The 21,475-nt window shown below is 45.7% G+C and overlaps 1 protein-coding gene across 1 annotated transcript in view; it reads left to right on the top strand.

Annotated features, from left to right (window-relative positions):
* LPL (lipoprotein lipase) overlaps window positions 1-21,475 on the top strand; it is a 45,410-nt gene that overhangs the window by 6,889 nt on the left and 17,046 nt on the right. Inside the window, exon 2 of the mRNA XM_073636967.1 lies at window positions 13,198-13,376. Within this exon, the coding sequence (XP_073493068.1) occupies window positions 13,198-13,376 (179 nt within the window). The remainder of the gene's footprint in view (window positions 1-13,197; window positions 13,377-21,475) is intronic.

Genomic DNA, 21,475 nt, shown 5'->3' with positions numbered 1-21,475 from the left:
ATAGTGTTGCTTACTGTACTTGTCATTTAGTGTAAAGGATTTATTTAAAAAAATAATAGTGTTTTCATGCACTGTCTCTTTAAAAAAGCCGGCCGGCAATTCAGCAGCGGTACCCGACAATTTAGAACAGAAAGATAGAGCATCACACATAGATTAGATAGATAGAAACATGTCAGTCACATATATATGAAGTACAGTGATAGTGTTGGTTACTGTACTTGTCATTTAGTATTAAAATAAAGGATTTATTATTAAAAAAATTGGCGTGGGGTTCCCCTTAATTTTAGGCTCTAGCGGAGGTTAAGCAAACGGCTGGGGCAGATGTTTGAAGCCTGGGAAGGGGGTAATACCCACGGAGCTTCCCAGGCTACTAATATCAGCCCCCAACTGAATACATAGCCTTTACTAGCTATTAAAATGGGGGACCCCCCCAAAAAAATGACGTTGGGTGCCCCCTAATTTAATAGCTAGCAAAGGCTAGGCAGACAGCTGGGGGCTGATATTAATAGCCCAGGAAGGGAGCCATGAATATTGGCCCCCTCCCAGGCTAGAAACACCAGCCGTCAGCCGCCCCAGAAATGGCGCATTCATAGGATGCGCCAATTCTGGCACTTAGCCTCGCTCTTCCACGCTGCCCTGGTGCGGTGGCAGGGGGTAATAGGGTTGGGGTTGATGTCAGCTTATAATGCCAGCTGACATCAAGCCCAGGTTAGTAATGGAGAGGCGTCTATAAGACACCCCCATTACTAACCCCATAGTCAAAGTTAAAAAAAACACAAACACCCAGAATAAAGTCCTTTAATTGAAATAAAGACACAATCCTTTATTGTTCTAAATTAAACCATACTTACCATCACGCCCATTCCAGCTGAAGCCAACGATCTCCTGCAATAAAAGAAAAATAATAAAGCAACCTCATCCTTACCTTTCCATGGTTCCCACGACAGCTTCAGCTCTGCTACATCGAGATGACAGGCTGGACCGCAGCAGAACGCTGCCATCCAGCCTGTCATCCCGCAGACACTGAGAAGCGCAGGCTTGCTTGCGCTGCTCAGCGTCTCTCTGTGACGACATCCAGATGAGCCGAGTTCATGTCCAATGAACTCGGCTCACCTCATGCACGTCACTGACAGCGTGGGAAAATTCTCACGCTGAAGCGCTGATTGCAGGAGAATTTTCCCACGCTGTCAGTGACGTGCAGGAGGTGAGCTGAGTTCATTGGACATGAGCTCACCTCATGCACATCACTGACAGCGTGGGAGAATTCTCCTGCACTCAGCACTTCAGCGTGAGAATTTTCCCACGCTGTCAGTGACGTGCATGAGGTGAGCCGAGTTCATTGGACATGACCTCGGCTCATCTGGATGCCGTCACAGCGAGACAGTGAGGAGCGCAAGCATGCCTGCGCTTCTCAGTGTCTGCGGGATGACAGGCTGGATGGCGGCGTTCTGCTGCGGTCCAGCCAGTCATCTCGATGTAGCAGAGCTGAAGCTGTCGTGGGAACCATGGAAAGGTAAGGATGAGGTTGGTTTATTATTTTTCTTTTATTGCAGGAGATCGTTGGCTTCAGCTGGAATGGGTGTGATGGTAAGTATGGTTTAATTTAGAACAATAAAGAATTGTGTCTTTATTTCAATTAAAGGACTTTATTCTGGGTGTTGTGTTTTTTTTAAATACTTTACTAGAAATTCATGGCGGTCATGTCTAATACTGGCGTGACCCCATGAATTTTGGGCTTGGGGCCAGCTGATAATACCAAGCTGGCCCTAACCCCTTTATTACCCAGTGAGCCACCGCACCAGGGCCCTGGATGAGTTGGGTACAGCGCCAGAAGATGGCGCTTCTATGAACGCGCCATTTTCCGGGGTGGCTGCGGACTGCAATTTGTAGCGGGGGGGGGGCCCAGAAAGCTTGGGCCTCCCTGCGCTGCAGATTCCAGCCCCCAGCTGCCTAGTTGTACCTGGCTGGACACAAAAACAGGGCGAAGCCCCACGTCAATTTTCTTTAAATTATTTCATGAAATAATTAAGAAAAAAAGGGCTTCCCTATATTGTTGTGTCCGGCCAGGTACAAATAGGCAGCTGGTGGATGGGGGCAGCCTGTTCCTGCCTGCTGTACCTGGCTGGACACAAATATAGTGCGAAGCCCCACTTCAATTTTTTTTAATTATTTCATGAAATTCATGAAATAATTAAGAAAAAAAGGGCTTCCCTATATTGTTGTGTCCGGCCAGGTACAAATAGGCAGCTGGTGGATGGGGGCAGCCCGTTCCTGCCTGCTGTACCTGGCTGGACACAAATATAGTGCGAAGCCCCACTTCAATTTTTTTAAATTATTTCAGGAAATTCATGAAATAATTTAAAAAAAATTGACGTGGGGCTTCGCACTATATTTGTGTCCAGCCAGGTACAGCAGGCAGGAACGGGCTGCCCCCAACCACCAGCTGCCTATTTGTACCTGGCCGGACACAACAATATAGGGAAGCCCTTTTTTTCTTAATTATTTCATGAAATAATTTAAAGAAAATTGACGTGGGGCTTCGCCCTGTTTTTGTGTCCAGCCAGGTACAACTAGGCAGCTGGGGGCTGGAATCCGCAGCGCAGGGAGGCCCAAGCTTTCTGGGCCACCCCCGCTGCAAATTGCAGTCCGCAGCCACCCCGGAAAATGGCGCGTTCATAGAAGCGCCATTTTCTGGCGCTGTACCCAACTCATCCAGGGCCCTGATGCGGTGGCTCACTGGGTAATAAAGGGGTTAGGGCCAGCTTGGCATTATCAGCTGGCCCTAAGCCCGAAATTCATGGGGTCACGCCAATATTAGACATGACCACCATGAATTTCTAGTAAAGTATTTAAAAAAAACACAACACCCAGAAAAAAGTCCTTTAATTGAAATAAACACACAATTCTTTATTGTTCTAAATTAAACCATACTTACCATCACGCCCATTCCAGCTGAAGCCAACGATCTCCTGAAATAAAAGAAAAATAATAAAGCAACATCATCCTTACCTTTCCATGGTTCCCATGACAGCTTCAGCTCTGCTACATCGAGATGACAGGCTGGACCGCAGCAGAACGCTGCCATCCAGCCTGTCATCCCGCAGACACTGAGAAGCGCAGGCTTGCTTGCGCTCCACAGTGTCTCTCTGTGAGGGCATCCAGATGAGCCGAGTTAATGTCCAATGAACTCGGCTCACCTCATGCACGTCACTGACAGCGTGGGAAAATTCTCCTGCACTCAGCGCTTCAGCGTGGGAGAATTCTCACACTGAAACGCTGAGTGCAGGAGAATTCTCCCACGCTGTCAGTGACGTGCAGGAGGTGAGCTGAGTTCATTGGACATGAGCTCACCTTATGCACGTCACTGACAGCGTGGGAAAATTCTCCTGCACTCAGCGCTTCAGCGTGGGAGAATTCTCACGCTGAAGCGCTGAGTGCAGGAGAATTCTCCCACGCTGTCAGTGACGTGCAGGAGGTGAGCTGAGTTCATTGGACATGAGCTCACCTTATGCACGTCACTGACAGCGTGGGAGAATTCTCCTGCACTCACCGCTTCATCGTGAGAATTTTCCCACGCTGTCAGTGACGTGCATGAGGTGAGCCGAGTTCATTGGACATGAACTCGGCTCATCTGGATGTCGTCACAGAGAGACGCTGAGCAGCGCAAGCAAGCCTGCGCTTCTCAGTGTCTGCGGGATGAGAGGCTGGATGGCAGCGTTCTGCTGCGGTCCAGCCTGTCATCTCGATGTAGCAGAGCTGAAGCTGTCGTGGGAACCATGGAAAGGTAAGGATGAGGTTGCTTTATTATTTTTCTTTTATTGCAGGAGATCGTTGGCTTCAGCTGGAATGGGCGTGACGGTAAGTATGGTTTAATTTAGAACAATAAAGGATTGTGTCTTTATTTCAATTAAAGGACTTTATTCTGGGTGTTTGTGTTTTTTTTAACTTTGACTATGGGGTTAGTAATGGGGGTGTCTTATAGACGCCTCTCCATTACTTACCTGGGCTTGATGTCAGCTGGCATTATAAGCTGACATCAACCCCAACCCTATTACCCCCTGCCACCGCACCAGGGCAGCGTGGAAGAGCGAGGCTAAGTGCCAGAATTGGCGCATCCTATGAATGCGCCATTTCTGGGGCGGCTGACGGCTGGTGTTTCTAGCCTGGGAGGGGGCCAATATTCATGGCTCCCTTCCTGGGCTATTAATATCAGCCCCCAGCTGTCTGCCTAGCTTTTGCTAGCTATTAAATTAGGGGGGACCCAACGTCATTTTTTTGGGGGGGTCCCCCATTTTAATAGCTAGTAAAGGCTATGTATTCAGCTGGGGGCTGATATTAGTAGCCTGGGAAGCTCCGTGGGTATTACCCCTGACGCGCCCCCTGGGACATATTCCTTTTTGAGGGGAATACCCGGCACCGGATCAGATGGGGGGTTGTAGTCTCCGAGCGGCTGTGACCCGGCCCCGTGCCCAGGGCGTCAAGCTCAGTGTTATGTGGCAGTCCTACAGATGTTATTAAGAGTTCTTTTGTGTCGACTACGCCACCCGTTGTGATGCGGTCACTGTGGCCGCCGCTGCAGCAGGGTCCGCTGAGGCTGATGGTGAGTGCGCAGCTTGGTGAGATAACCCCCAACGGGAGGGGTATAGCCTCAGAGGGGACAGGCGCAGAGGATGGGGGTTGTGGTGGTGTAGTGCAGACGGCAGTGAAGACAGAGTCGGGTTGTGCAGTTAAGGGTGTTTACTTACTGCAGATGTTGTACTGGTCACTCCAGCTGCTAGTGACCACCCGAGCCGTGCTGCGTCCACCAGGTCCTGGATCCAGCCAACCCCCAAACAAGTCCGGAGCGTGGCCCTGAGCTCTCTTTCTGTCCCGTTCTCTGGCCGTCCCCACCAGTAATCCACCTAGGTCCAGCTCCCTCGGGCCTTCTGTTGGGACACCCTTGGCCCTGGGTTCCCTGACCCTTCATGTGGTGTGCCTTCGGGGTGGATGTGATGGGTGACCGTGGCAGACGCTGCCCACGGTCTCCGGTCTCTGGCTGGGGAATGTTTTTACCCCCACCAGCTTGGGTTCCGGTACCCTGATGCCGACTCTTCACCCGGTGCTTTGAGTTGGGATCTCAGAGTCCTTCTCTTCTGTGCTCTGGGTCTCTCTCTTTTCTCCTCTCTCACTCTGGGTCTTTGTCTTTCTTCTCTCCTCTGCTCCTGACTTGTTCTCTGCAGCTGACTGACTCTCTGCATCTGATCCTCTGCATCTGACCCTGATCTTAGTTGGTGCCCACCTTATATACACCCTCTATGTGTGAGCTCAGGTGACCAGCACCCAATGAGCTCCTATCTTTACCCAGGCTGCTCCCCCTATCTGCCCCTACACTACTTGGGATGTACCACCCCCCTCCCACTCCAGCCAGGAACAGACTCGGTCGTACCTGCACATTTCTAAGTGGGAGTACCGTCGGCCTGTTCCCCGGAAATGGGATGTGTGTAGTGCATGCAGCCTACCGAGCTCAGTTCCACACTCCATCCTTACCCGGGAGTGGAATATCACACCTCTGGGTTGAGGTGCAATACTCCTGTAGCAGCCGAATCCTCAGGGTGCTACATTCCCCCCTGGTAAATCACAGCACGTCCATAAATAACACCAAAACATACAAAAAATTTTTTTTTTTTCATATAAAACATATATAAATAACATATCTTAGCAGATAAAACTTTCTCGTCGTCTCTTGTTTCAGGTTCTTCCTCCGGACACTGTGCAACGTGTGTCCGGGAAAAGTGCGACAGTCTCTTAGAAAAACTGGTTTTCCTATAAAACCGGTAGGGGGCGCTTTAGGAAGCGCAACTATATACAGGGGAAGTTGGCCGCTCTCAGTCCTCGGCCAGGTAGAGGGAAGGGAATGGCTGCTCACAGTCCTCAGCCTGTGGGATTAAGGGGTTAACGGGTAAACAGTTCACTCAGCTGGTCCCAACGGGGACTATATATATATGTATCAACAGTTTCTTTGGTACCCGGTCGGGTAACTATTTACATCACTTGCTCTGCCGCACTCAACGGCGTCTTCCTCCTGCTCTTTGCTTATAGCTGGTTGTAACTTCAGACCCGTCCGGGTCCTCTTGCTCCTCCTCCCCGCACTGCAACTCCTCCTCCGTCAGGCGGTGTACGTGGAGGGCGTAAGGTCCTTTGGCACACTTGTGCCGGGTAAAGGTGACCTCGTCTCCGATGTAGAGGTCACGACCTCTGTGCCCCTCCGGCAGATGGGACTCCACGTCTCTGCGCGTGACAAAGACGTCGCCGGGGGTGTTGTTGTCTCTAATGAAGCCCCACCCATGCTGCTGGTTAAACTTTATTACAGTCCCGGTGGTACGGGGACTGTGCGCTGCACGGGGGTCCCTCCTGGTCCGGCTCTTCTGCTCGGCACTCCGTATTTGGGCCTGTTGTTCCCGGACCCGCCTCTCTCTCCGCTCCCTCGCAAACTCCTCGAGCTGTTGGCGGCAGCACTCCGCACGCTCTGCTGCAGCTGCCCTAGTTTCCTGAGTGAACCCCATTAGATCTTCTCCGGTGGGGTCCCACTCAAACTGTGCTTCCGCTAGCGGGGGCGAGATCCTTATTACGGGCTTCGGAGCCGGAATCAGGGGTGCACACATGGCCCCAACCCTCCTCTGGTGCTCCAGTTCGTAATACTTCTGGGGCCAGATGAAAGGCTGCCCGTCCGGCCACGTGTGCTGGGCAAACAAGTCCTCTCCCAGACGCGGCACCCTTGGTTTTACGGGTGCGGGCGCGGTGGTGGTGGCGCCCGGGTTGCCCAGGCCTTGCGGCCAGGCCTGGGGCACCTGGAAGGTGAAGGGCACCGTTAGGACGGCGGCGCCCTGGGCTACCTGGCCTTGCGGCCAGGCCGGAGGCTCCGCGGAGGTAGGGGGCGCTGTTGGTGATTCGGCGCCCGGGGGTACTAGGCCTTGCGACCAGGCTGGTGGTATTTCCTGCTTTGTCACGCCCCGGGTCGAGGCGCGTGACGTCACAGGGGTCGCGGCGGCGGCTTCCGGTTGGGGCCTAGTCTGCGTCGGTGACATGGCGTTTTCGGGCACAGCAGGGGGACTTTCGGGCTCTGCGACGGGGAGCTGGGGCAGGTAAGCGGTGTCACGGCTTGGGGTATAGGCGTCCCCTTTACCTGCCTCCATGCGTTCGGCTCCCTTCTCGGCGCCGTCTCCGGCCTTGGGTCCTCCCGCGCCATCCTCAGAGGCGGTCTCCTTCCTCATCTCGGCTGGCGTGCTCCGGGTCTTGGTTTCAGCTTGCGTCTTGGTTTCAGCTTGCTGGGCCATCTCCCGGCTCCATTCCGCCAATATCTCGCGCTGTACCCGGGCCATCCTCCGTGCGAGGCCCTCCAGGGCAGTCTGCGCACACTCCCGGTCTCGGGGGAGCTGTGCAAGGACCTCCACTAGGCCTAGTGGGGTCGTGGTGTCCAGCAGGCTCCTGACCAACGGGTCGGTGCTGCTCTGCTCTTCTTCCAGCAGGCTCCTGGCCAGCGGGCCGGTGCTGCTCTGCTCTCTGGACATCTCCGGGTGAGCTTTTCTGCTGCTCCTCTCCAGGCTTCCTGCCTCCGGGTGCGCTCGCTCCAGACTGCTCCAGGCGGCACCCATCTTTGTTCTTTTCTTTCGTCTCCTCCCACTTCGAGGGCGGTCCCGGGGCAACTCGGTGACTGTCAGCTCCAGGGGCAGTTCTTTCACGCTGACAGACACCTCTAGCATCACAGTCTCTGTTGGTGGGGGCGGTTTCCACTTTTGGCGCCATTTTCTGTCCTGGCCCACGATGGGAGGTGGCCTCTTGCCCTCCTTTGGCACGCCCATAATGGCGTCCGCTGCTCTTCCAAGGCGGGAAATCTGCGGTTTTGGCGGGAAGCGTCGCCCAGTGGCGGGAAACTCTGCAGATGGCGGGAACAAGTTGGAAATGGCGGACAATCGGCGGGAAACGACTGGTGATGGAGTCCGATGGCGTGGACCCTCCGGAACCGGCGGGAGACTTCTTTCTGAGGTAAACTTGCACTTTTCTTCAGGCACGCAGTACCCGGGTGTTGCGGGCACGTAATCCTGCCGACTACGCCAAAGTTGACGCGCCCCCTGGGACATATTCCTTTTTGAGGGGAATACCCGGCACCGGATCAGATGGGGGGTTGTAGTCTCCGAGCGGCTGTGACCCGGCCCCGTGCCCAGGGCGTCAAGCTCAGTATTATGTGGCAGTCCTACAGATGTTATTAAGAGTTCTTTTGTGTCGACTACGCCACCCGTTGTGATGCGGTCACTGTGGCCGCCGCTGCAGCAGGGTCCGCTGAGGCTGATGGTGAGTGCGCAGCTTGGTGAGATAACCCCCAACGGGAGGGGTATAGCCTCAGAGGGGACAGGCGCAGAGGATGGGGGTTGTGGTGGTGTAGTGCAGACGGCAGTGAAGACAGAGTCGGGTTGTGCAGTTAAGGGTGTTTACTTACTGCAGATGTTGTACTGGTCACTCCAGCTGCTAGTGACCACCCGAGCCGTGCTGCGTCCACCAGGTCCTGGATCCAGCCAACCCCCAAACAAGTCCGGAGCGTGGCCCTGAGCTCTCTTTCTGTCCCGTTCTCTGGCCGTCCCCACCAGTAATCCACCTAGGTCCAGCTCCCTCGGGCCTTCTGTTGGGACACCCTTGGCCCTGGGTTCCCTGACCCTTCATGTGGTGTGCCTTCGGGGTGGATGTGATGGGTGACCGTGGCAGACGCTGCCCACGGTCTCCGGTCTCTGGCTGGGGAATGTTTTTACCCCCACCAGCTTGGGTTCCGGTACCCTGATGCCGACTCTTCACCCGGTGCTTTGAGTTGGGATCTCAGAGTCCTTCTCTTCTGTGCTCTGGGTCTCTCTCTTTTCTCCTCTCTCACTCTGGGTCTTTGTCTTTCTTCTCTCCTCTGCTCCTGACTTGTTCTCTGCAGCTGACTGACTCTCTGCATCTGATCCTCTGCATCTGACCCTGATCTTAGTTGGTGCCCACCTTATATACACCCTCTATGTGTGAGCTCAGGTGACCAGCACCCAATGAGCTCCTATCTTTACCCAGGCTGCTCCCCCTATCTGCCCCTACACTACTTGGGATGTACCACCCCCCTCCCACTCCAGCCAGGAACAGACTCGGTCGTACCTGCACATTTCTAAGTGGGAGTACCGTCGGCCTGTTCCCCGGAAATGGGATGTGTGTAGTGCATGCAGCCTACCGAGCTCAGTTCCACACTCCATCCTTACCCGGGAGTGGAATATCACACCTCTGGGTTGAGGTGCAATACTCCTGTAGCAGCCGAATCCTCAGGGTGCTACACCCCCTTCCCAGGCTTCAAACATCTGCCCCAGCTGTCTGCTTAACCTCCGCTAGAGACTAAAATTAAGGGGAACCCAACGCCAATTTTTTTAATAATAAATCCTTTATTTTAATACTAAATGACAAGTACAGTAACCAACACTATCACTGTACTTCATATATATGTGACCGACATGTTTCTATCTATCTAATCTATGTGTGAAGCTCTATTCTGTCTGTTATAAATTGTCGGGTACCGCTGCTGAATTGCCGGCCGGCTTTTTTAAAGAGACGGTGCATGAAAACACTATTATTTTTTTTGATAAATCCTTCACGCTAAATGACAAGTACAGTAAGCAACACTGTCACTGTACTTCGTATATATGTGGCTGACATGTTTATATCTATCTAATCTATGTGTGAAGCTCTATTCTTTCGGTTCTAAATTGTCGGGTACAGGTGTATGCCGCTGCTGAATTGCCGGCTTTTCATGTTTCACTGTTGGCACTGTTCCCATCGATTTGGGCAATCACTGTAATGCCACAACCACCATGGCTGTGGCATTACAGTGAGTGGCAGACAATCCCTGCATGATTGGTGCTCTAAATAGCGCCAGACATGCAGGACACGCTTTTGGTGCACGAACAGTTATCGAACATAACCTCGAACAGCCGAATTTTTTGCAAATCGTTCGGGTTCGTCGAACAACTCGAACACCGCCCAAAACAGCTCGAATTTGAGATTGGCGAACAGTTCTAGTCGAACACCGCTCATCTCTATTCAGGACCCGAGGAAAACTGGATAAGTTGCACATATTGTCAACTAGGTTAACCGGAAGCTGCTATAACTAAGAAAAGACTAGGTGTGATCTATCTATCTATCTATCTATCTATCTATCTATCTATCTCTCTATCTATTTATCTATCCCATATCTATCTATCTATGTACGGCATCTAACTATATACTTGTTTCTGCTGTATCTATCTATCCCAAATCTATCTATCGCTCTATCCCATATCTATCTATCTATCTATCTATCTATCCATATATCTATCTATCCATCCATATATCTATCTATTATCTATCTATCTATCTATAGCTATTATCTACCCCTTAAAAGTTAATTAGAAACTTCAGGTTATTATGGAAAAGCTCTTTAACGTTCATCTTCACATACATTAATATACAGCCTCATTAGTTTCCCTACCCATGTGTAATATACGTTATGACTATAGAGATATTGTATCACTATAGAGCTAGATTTTAACATTTAATCCTTTAAAGACCAAGTGTCGTTATAACCTGTGATCTCCTTATCTAATTACAAAGTAGTCTTGTGTGGTTTATATCTCACAGTGATCTTGTGCTTGGGCTATGCATGCCTGCTCCAGCCAGATCAGCCTGATAGAGGTTATACCTGAAGGTGTGTGTTCTCCTTAGGCTCACTGACTGTGTGCTGTTCAGTCACCTCCTGGAAGTTCACAAGGGTCATTAGATAAGAATAGCAACTTCCACAAAATGAAGAAACTTCACTGATGGTTCATAGATATGCGTGAACCTGAAATCACATCTATAGGAAATGTAATAATGACTAACCATGTGTGGTTTATTGCACCGTATATCTAGTGTTATTCCATAGGTACTGAGAGGTGTAAGAGGTAAAAGTAGCACCCAGGTTCCGGTGCCCGAGTGGATGGTAAAACTACTCGTCCACATAAGAAAGACTCCAGGATTCTGGCACAGGGTGGGTGCGGGCCTCCTACAGCCTCCTACAGCCAGCCCAGCAGCTACAAGTTATGCTACGGAGTGTACTGTACATTTGGGTGGAAATGTTAATATCCAGGGGAACAAAGAAGCTCTGTCTTAGAAAGTTTTGACTTTATTTCAAGCAAAACACAGTACAGTAATGACCCAGGAGAATGTCCTATACGTATAGTAGTGAGACCACAAATCTATATACTGTCAGTGTAGAAAGGTCTAGAACATGTACATGTTCAGAAAGGAATACAATATGGCCAATGTTTGTCCTCACAAGACACATGGAGAAGAATGACTGCCGGCTTTTCACTTTTACAACTATATTACTACATAGGAGATTTAGTGTACATATTGCTTCACTTAGTCAAAAATTAACAGATCTAGAATGTTACCGCAATTTGTGCTTATGAAACACTTTGTCGCAATAGGAACTGCAGCCTTTCATTCTAAAATGTGCGACTATGTAAGGTTAGATTGAACCCATAGTATACTACAGCTTATCTTTGTTTTCTAATAATCTGCATATGTTACATGGGTTGTGCTGAGAGGCGAAGTTCACGCAGGGCGAAATTGTTCCCGATTTTAGTGCGGAATGCAACATATATGCTAGAATTCGTAGTAAATCAGAAGCCAAATCCGTGTTTAACAATTAACACAGCAAGATTTTTTTCTTTTGTAATCTGTATGAATGAAAATGGATCTTATACCAGATTTCATAATACAAACAGTATAAATTATCAAATAAATCTCTAAGACCTGATGAGCATGGTAAATTGACTTTGAAAAGCCATGTCAAAATTGCTGTAACCCTCAAATTAAAGTGAGTCCAGCCTACTTATCTTGTTATTAGCTAGGGAAACTGTCACAAAGGGTTCCACAGCCATTCCAATATGGATTTTCATAGTAAGTACGCCAGTCTCATCCGGTCTATGAGCTCTATTTAACATTATATGCAGTTTATATTGTAAAATCTGGGGATATTTATAAAAATAAATTGTAGCATGCTCCATCATATATTACGCGTGTACAAAACTAGTGTTCTATTGAAACACTTTCTTTGTCACTATTACTTCCAGAAGTTACAGCACACTGATATAAGATACATCACTGGCCAGAGACTCCTTTTGACTTTTAAAGGGAATCTGTCACCAGCATAATGTAGGGAAAGAGACCCTGATTCCAGTGATGTATCACTTACTTTACAGGGTGCAGCAGTTGTGATACAATCAGAGTTTTTAGATGTAGCAGGTAGCAGAGCTCATAAAAATGACCCCACCCACACCCCTGATTAGCATATTTCTGTGTGTATTGTATATTGACAATAAGACACTAATTAGTGCTGGGAGTATGGTTGGACCAGGATGCACATGGCAGCTAGTCCATCAGTGATAATCTCCTGCTGACAAAACATTCATTGTATTGAAACAACAGCACACAGCGTAATAAGTGACACATAGCTGTAATTAGTGTCTCAGTGTCTCAGCCCCACTCTCATGCTGCCTTCAGGTTACATACAAAAACTTGCTGAAAGATTCCCTTTAAGTAGTATAATCTTTCCTGATACCTGGTATTACTTTTACTGCATTTTGTGTAAATTGGAGAAATAGTCAAACATCATTCCCATACATAGAAAATTGAACAAATGCCAAAATACCAAACATACAGATGTGTAGATGATACTGATTTCTGGAATTTCCTTTGTACAAAAAAAGTTGCTGTCTGTAATACAGATGTAACACTAGCCATAGCAGAGCATTATATCATTACTTTTAGAAGTCCATCTTCAGACACCTGGAGATGTGGCAGAACTGTCAATGAGGAGGTTTTAGTGCAGCATAAATTCCAGGTGACTGCATGATGCTATCTTTAATTTTTAACTTTTCGTGGCTTGTAAAAACACCACAAATGTCATATATTTTTTGCAAGCGTTTTTTGGGTGACTTTTTTTTTTTTTCTTTAACTTATCCTACAGGGAAGCCTATAACAAACGCCACATCTAGAGCTATGAATAGCTGTGTGTATAGGTATCTTTAAACATGTATGTACGGATTATCTACCTAAGTAAGAATTCTACAGATAGATTGGATGGTCATATATCAGACATTCACAATCACACTTTTCCTTGTTTCACAGCAGTCAATTCTGTCTGGAAGAAAACAGATTTTAAAGATATTGAGAGCAAATTCTCCCTTCGGACTCCAGAGGAACCAGATGAGGACACCTGTCATGTCGTTCCTGGCGAAGAGCAAACTGTTGGAAACTGCCACTTCAACCATACCAGCAAAACCTTTGTAGTGATCCATGGCTGGACGGTAAGTGGACGGAGAATGCTTACGGAATTGAAATGGTTAATTTAAATGTCAATTCTACTTAGTGAGCTGTGAAAAGACACTGACATATAGTGTGCAGATTGATAACACTTCTTTAGGAAATGATTGAGTAGCTGCCAAGCTCTATATTGATTCTTCTGCTGAAATCTATTGTTGTCACAAATCCAATGGCATATACAGTGCCTACAAGTAGTATTCAACCCCCTGCAGATTTAGCTGGTTGACACATGCGGAATTAACTTGGCATTGTGACATTTGTACTGTAGATCAGCCTGGAAGTGGGAAATGCACTGCAGCAAATTTTGTTTTTGTTTTTTTTTTTTGTTTTTTTTTTAAAACTTAAAAAGTTAATTCAGAGTGTCATTTATTATTCAACCCCTCAAACCACAAGAATTCTGTTTGGTCCCCCTAAAGTATTAAGAAGTAGATCAGGCACCAAGAATAATGAGCTTCACATGTGTGGATTAAAGATATCTTTTGCCAGCCTTTTCTGACTATTTAAAACCCTCCCCAAACTTGTGAACAGCACTCAGACATGGTCAACATGGGAAAGACAAAGGAGCATTCCAAGGCCATCAGAGACAAGATCGTGGAGGGTCACAAGGCTGGCAAGGGGTACAAAACCCTTTCCAAGGAGTTGGGCCTACCTGTCTCCACTGTTGGGAGCATCATCCGTAAGTGGAAGGCTTATGGAACTACTGTTAGCCTTCCACGGCCAGGACAGCCTTTGAAAGTGTCCTCCCGCGCCGAGGCCAGGCTTGTCCGAAGAGTCAAGGCTAACCCAAGGACAACAAGGAAGGAGCTCCGGGAAGATCTCATGGCAGTGGGGACATTGGTTTCAGTCAATACCATAAGTAACGTACTCCACCGCAATGGTCTCCGTTCCAGACGAGCCCGTAAGGTACCTTTACTTTCAAAGCGTCATGTCAAGGCTCGTCTACAGTTTGCTCATGATCACTTGGAGGACTCTGAGACAGACTAGTTCAAGGTTCTATGGTCTGATGAGACCAAGATCGAGATCTTTGGTGCCAACCACACACGTGACGTTTGGAGACTGGATGGCACTGCATACGACCCCAAGAATACCATCCCTACAGTCAAGCATGGTGGTGGCAGCATCATGCTGTGGGGCTGTTTCTCTGCCAAGGGGCCTGGCCATCTGGTCCGCATCCATGGGAAGATGGATAGCACGGCCTACCTGGAGATTTTGGCCAAGAACCTCCGCTCCTCCATCAAGGATCTTAAGATGGGTCGTAATTTCATCTTCCAACAAGACAACGACCCAAAGCACACAGCCAAGAAAACCAAGGCCTGGTTCAATAGGGAAAAAGTCAAGGTGTTGGAGTGGCCTAGTCAGTCTCCTGACCTTAACCCAATTGAAAACTTGTGGAAGGAGCTCAAGAATAAAGTCCACATGAGACACCCAAAGAACCTAGATAACTTGGAGAAGATCTGCATGGAGGAGTGAGCCAAGATAACTCCACAGACCTGTGCCGGCCTGATCAGGTCTTATAAAAGACGACTATTAGCTGTAATTGCAAACAAGGGTTATTCCACAAAATATTAAACATAGGGGTTGTATAATAATTGACCCACACTTTTATGTTTAAAATTTACTAAAATTCAACTGAGCAACATAACTTTTTGGTTTGTAAGATTTATGCTTCTGTTCATAAAACCTACTCTCGTTTGCAGTTTGAAGGCTCTAACTTATTTGCATCTTATCAAACCAGCTAAATCTGCAGGGGGTTGAATACTACTTGTAGGCACTGTACAAGCACTATATCACCAAACAAGTGGATTTAGTATAGAAACCCAACACATATCTTTTCCAGCCTGAGCCTTATTTGTTTGCAGCTTTAGATCATTTAGCTACATGACCTTTTATTGTCGGCTGATTTCATTACTATGGATGTAACGATTGATGAGCAAGCATGCCCGTTACTCGAAATTTACAAGCATGCTCCGGTGTTTTTCGAGTATCTTCAGCGTTCTCGGGTGTTATGTTTCAGTCACTCCATGCTCATGATTTGCGACTGTTTGACAGCTTCAATACATGTGAAGAATGCCTGTTTTTTAGGCATTCCTTACATGTATTAAAGCTGTCAAACAGTTGCAAATCGTGAGCACGGAGTGACTGAAACATAACACCCGAGCACACTGAAGATACTCTGCGAGCACCCGAGCATGCTCGCCAAAAGGGTTAACAGAACATACTCGCTCATCACTAGATGTAATACAAAAACAATGATCACAATGTAAATTCACCAAAATCGCTATTATCTTAACAAAATATCATGGTGATGTGCTGATAAAAATAACTGGCCAGAATGAGGGACGCAGTGGCCATGTGGCAAGCTTAGCACCTACTCTCCCAAGCTCACAGGCTCTTAGCAATGATGCTATAAGCAATCAGTAATGAATTTCATCATCCCTTCTGGGAGCCTTGTGGCTGGGACTGATGTAGAATAGATATTATATGAGTTATAGCTAGTCTTATTTGATATGAAGCTCCTTTGCCTCGTGGTTCCTATTGACTTAGGGACTTGAACTCCCAAAGAATGACATTTTATTGACTTTGCACACTCCGATGTTGCAACAGGGATTCAACCAACCTCACCGATTCAACTGGCTTTGGATCAGTGCTTACAAGATCTATTAAAAAGAGCTTGGAAGTGCTGTGCATTCTAGGCTACACTGTTAGACTGCAGCCGTAACCTAGAAAACAAACATTAAACAATATAATTAAAAATCCCAAAGTTTTTCTATTTTCAGAAGCGCTTTACAATTTTAAAGAGGTTGTCCACTATAGGACAACCTCTGCTTTATCACTACAGGGCCTCATGTAAATTAAAACCAGTAGATACTTAAAGGGGTATTCCCATCTCCAAGATCTTATCCCAGTATGTAGTAGATGTAATAATAAGAATATTAGCAAATACTTCCAATTAGAAATGTAGTATAGTTCTTCTGATTCATTATGTCACTTACCCTAAGTGCAGGGCATTGCAGTAGCTTAGGTATCCAATGATACGACCACTAGTAACTAGCTAATTAAATAACTGTCACTATATGAATGGTCGTAACCATGGATCCCTAAGCTACTGCAATGCCCTACACATCGGGTAAGTGACATAGCGAATCAGAAGAACTATACTACATTTCTAATTTGAAGTATTTGCTAATATTATATTACACCTACTTTATATTGTATACACAAATTGGCCTTATACATACTCAAAAAAGAGGAACATTGCTGACAAACTGGACAATGAATCAGAATCAGCATAAATATACCTACTCCAGAAACATAGTCAAAAAGGAGAGAGAAGGGAGCTTAAATGGTAGAAAAAATGACAATTTTATTACATCAAATAATTGAACACCACCTAATAAATAGTATAATCATTGCATGGACAGAAGGAGTGCATAGCGTCAGGAAACACAGCACCCTATGGCCCACAAACCCATACCCACTGCATGAGATGTGTGATCAGAGAGTAAGGTGAAAAGGCAAGGCAAACTAAATAAATAGGAAATGGCTGTGGGCTATATCCATATGCCCACAGTCAATAAACATCATTAGCCTTACCAAAGATGGAATAGAAGGGCTGTGAGGTGCTGTGAAGAAAGGATCCGTGGAAGGAAATGCCTCAACGCGCGTTTCGCCTAGAGATTTCTCAAGAGGCTACTATATATTGGTATAGGATTTTGGAGATGGGAATACCCTTTAATGTGCGAAAAAATGCCCAGTAACTAAATATCTAAGTAATTACCCAGCATAGAGCAATGTTACATACAGTAAAAAGGATAATACTACCTCTGCCTGGCCAAAATCTGTGTGAAGATGAACATAAATGACTGAATACAGATTGTCATTTTCTGAATAACAATGCATAAACTAAAGGGAATCTGTTAGCACAAAATTACTGTTCAAACAAAGCACAGGAGGTACGTTTACCTTTGACATAGCCAATCAGTTTAGAGCACCTTCCCACCTACTTATTTTCCATCTATCTCCATTATTCTACAATTTCTGTAAAGTCAGATCTGTCAGACAAGGAAGGGTGGGTGGAGGTAGGTGGATAGGAAGTATGTGGGAAGGTGCACTGAACTGTTTGGCCATATGAAAGATGCACTGTGCACCTATGCTTGGTTTGAACAGTCATTTTGTGCTGAGAGACTCCCTTTAAAAACACCAAATCATTGATCAATCTCTGCCATGATTTATGATCTTGTCTGGGCTGCTATTATACAAACGCAGACCTGTCTCCGCATGAATGAATTTATAATCACAGGACCAAACACAATTCCAATAAAGGAGATCAACATTTTGACAAGTATCTGCCACTGGTCTCCATTTGAGAGATATCTGTTGATGGTTGTCAGAAAATTGTCTAAATCAGCCTTTTCTACCGTGCAAAATCTGTAGTATATGGCCCAGCCTTAAATCTAAGCCGTATCCATTGGTTCCTTCCACTCTCATGACAGCTTAAAGATTAACTACTTTGCATCTTTTTTTAACATCAAGGTCTCTGACATATATGTCGAGTTATTGCCATGACTTTATGGCTGCAGCAGTTAATTATATAACTTTAATTAGATAATATAGATAATAAAATGCAAGGAAACTAGTCTTTTTAACTTGCTTCAGAGTAACCTTACATAATACTTCTGAAGAAGTTTAATAGAGATAGATGATAAATAGAAGGAGAGAGAGAAAATAAGAGATAGATAGATAGATAGATAGATAGATAGAACAATCTTTATAATCCATTGCAGATTGCTCACACATACGGTATTAATATGCAGGCTTGTGTAACACCACATCTATATACCATGTGTCAGCACGCAGGTTTTCTTTTCATCTCATCCTGATAGATTCATAAGACTTTGATGTATAGATGTATTTTATTCTAGACCTTACCAGAGCTGGTTGCAAAATGATGAGTAATTTGGCCCCGATTTATCTAGCTGGGCGCTGTTAACGCCAGTCTTGATGAAGAGGCATGTTGGAGTGAAATGTGCCTGAATGAGGCTCGTCTTAAAATTGTCATGTGCCTCCAATTCCCTCGCCATAATTCTTACTCTGGTCAGGGACTGGAGTAAGATTTGTTGCATAAGGTATGCCACAGTTCGTCATGACTGGGCTTCACCACGCCATGTCCCAATTTGCACAAAAATTTTATGATTTTTCAAAGCATTTCACGCATAATGGCTTTGATGAATTGGGACCTGTGAGTTTTTCTTTGATACTATTCAATCCATTGCTGACTTTGGCCTAAAGAGATACTGCATCAAAACTGCCCTGTGTGAACAAAGACTAAGCCGAAGATTGTATATTAGCTATATAAAAAACAGAATACTACAGTGGATGCCCAGGTTTCCAATAACAACCAATTACAAAGCAGCTTTCTTATGTCCAAAGACCTTTAAAATATACACTACCGTTCAAAAGTTTGGGGTCATTTAGAAATTTCATTATTTTTGAAAGAAAAGCACATTTTTTTTCAATGAAGCTAACATTAAATGAATCAGAAATACACTCTATACATTGTTAATGTGGTAAATGACTATTCTAGCTGCAAACGTCTTGTTTTTATTGCAATATCTGCAATATCTGCATAGGTGTATAGAGGCCCATTTCCAACAACCACCACTCCAGTGTTTTAATGGTACATTGTGTTGGCTAACTGTGTAAGAAGGCTAATGGATGTTTAGAAAACCCTAGAAAACCCTTGCACAAGTATGTTAGCCCAGCTGAAAACGTTTTGGCTGATTTGAGAAGCTATAAAATTGACCTTCCTTTGAGCTAGTTGAGAATCTGGAGCATTACATTTGTTTGTTCTATGAAACTCTCAAAATGGCCAGAAAAAGAGAACTTTCATGTGGAACTTGACAGTCTATTCTTGTTCTTAGAAATGAAGGCTATTCCATGCAAGAAATTGCCAAGAAACTGAAGATTTCCTACAACGGTGTGTACTACTCCCTTCAGAGGAGAGCACAAACAGGCTCTAACCAGAGTAGAAAGAGAAGTGGGAGGCCCCGCTGCACAACTGAGCAATAAGACAAGTACATTAGAGTCTCTAGTTTGAGAAATCGACGCCTCACAGCTAATCAACTGGCAGCTTCATTAAATGGTACACGCAAAATGCCAGTGTCAACGTCTACAGTGAAGAGGCGACTCCGGGATGCTGGCCATCGGGGCAAAGTGGCAAAGAAAAAGCCATATCTGAGGCTGGCTAATAAAAGGAAAAGATTAATATGGGCAAAAGAACACAGACATTGGACAGAGGAAGATTGGAAAAAAGTTTTATGGACAGACAAATCAAAGTTTGAGGTGTTTGGATCACACAGAAGAACACCATTTGTGAGACGCAGAACAACTGAAAAGATGCTGGAAGAGTGCCTGACACCATCTGTCAAGCATGGTGGAGGTACTGTGATGGTCTGGGGTTGCTTTGGTGCTGGTAAAGTCGGAGATTTGTACAAGGTAAATGGGATTTTGAATAAGGAAGGTATCACTCCATTTTGCAACGCCATGCCATATCCTGTGGACAGCGCTTGATTGGAGCCAATTTCATCCTACAACAGGACAATGACCCAAAGCACACCTCCAAATTATGCATTAACTATTTAGGGAAGAAACAGGCAGCTGGTATTCTATCTGTAATGGAGTGGCCAGAGCGGTCACCAGATCTCAACCCCATTGAGTTGTTGTGGGAGCAGCTTGACCATATGGTACGCAAAAAGTGCCCATCAAGCCAATCCAACTTGTGGTAGGGGCTTCAGGAAGCATGGGGTCAAATTTCTCAAGATTACCTCTGCAAATTAACAGCTAGAATGCCAAAGGTCTGCAATGCTGGAATTGCTCCAAAGGAGCATTCTGTGACAAAAGCAAAGTTTGAAGGAGAAAATTATTCTTTCTCATAAAAATCATTTGATAAATAAAAGTATGAGTTTTCATGGAAAACACAAAATTGTCTGGGTGACCCCAAACTTTTGAATGGTAGTGTAAATTGTAATCTCTGGTTGCTTTGGGCAACTAATTATTTTTTAACTTGTCAGATTATAGATTATTTTGATGCCTTTATCAGGGAGGTTTATAGCCAGAAATATTATAGCAGTTATTATTACTCCTGAAAAGGTGATACTGTTTATGGCATATCACTAGAATTTCCATTCACTTTTTCTTGTGCAGTAGTTTTCTTTTAAAGTATTTTTATCCTTAAGCTCTAAATCTCTAAGCTCTAAATAAACACCAAAAGTTAAGATTAATAAATACCTGTGACCTGTTTTAAGTTTATAATGGTCTCCTAAGAGATTTCTCCACAATGTCAAAGCCAGAGGTACTAGTAATGGAACTGTTCTGTGAAATAAATGCCTGGGAAAAACAACCGTCGGGAAATCTTTGTAGAGAATTTGGCTGTCAGCCTTACAATTCTCAGAAACATTTCTAGTTATATAACAGATCTGCTCATGGTATGCACATGGTATTCTTCAGTGATACTGTTTTATATCAGATCTGCTCTGTAGAAGTGTGTGTGGTATTCTTCAGTGATACTGTTACATATCAGATCTGCTCTATAGAAGCGTGTGTGGTATTCTTCAGTGATACTGTTACATTTCAGATCTGCTCTGTAGAAGCGTGTGTGGTATTCTTCAATAATACTGTTACATTTCAAATCTGCTCTATAGACGCGTGTGTGGTATTCTTCAATAATACTGTTACATTTCAAATCTGCTCTGTAGAAGTGTGTGTGGTATTCTTCAGTGATACTGTTTTATATCAGATCTGCTCTATAGAAGTGTGTGTGGTATTCTTCAGTGATACTGTTACATATCAGATCTGCTCTGTAGAAGTGTGTGTGGTATTCTTCAGTGATACTGTTTTATATCAGATCTGCTCTATAGACGCGTGTGTGGTATTCTTCAGTGATACTGTTTTATATCAGATCTGCTCTGTAGAAGTGTGTGTGGTATTCTTCAGTGATACTGTTACATATCAGATCTGCTCTATAGAAGCGTGTGTGGTATTCTTCAGTGATACTGTTACATTTCAGATCTGCTCTGTAGAAGCG

Source organism: Phyllobates terribilis, unplaced genomic scaffold (genome assembly GCF_046119375.1).
Source record: "Phyllobates terribilis strain yellow unplaced genomic scaffold, ASM4611937v1 Scaffold_1__5_contigs__length_1240528914, whole genome shotgun sequence".
In the NCBI taxonomy this organism is placed as follows: domain Eukaryota; kingdom Metazoa; phylum Chordata; class Amphibia; order Anura; family Dendrobatidae; genus Phyllobates; species Phyllobates terribilis.
This window is presented reverse-complemented; position numbering and strand designations above follow the sequence as displayed.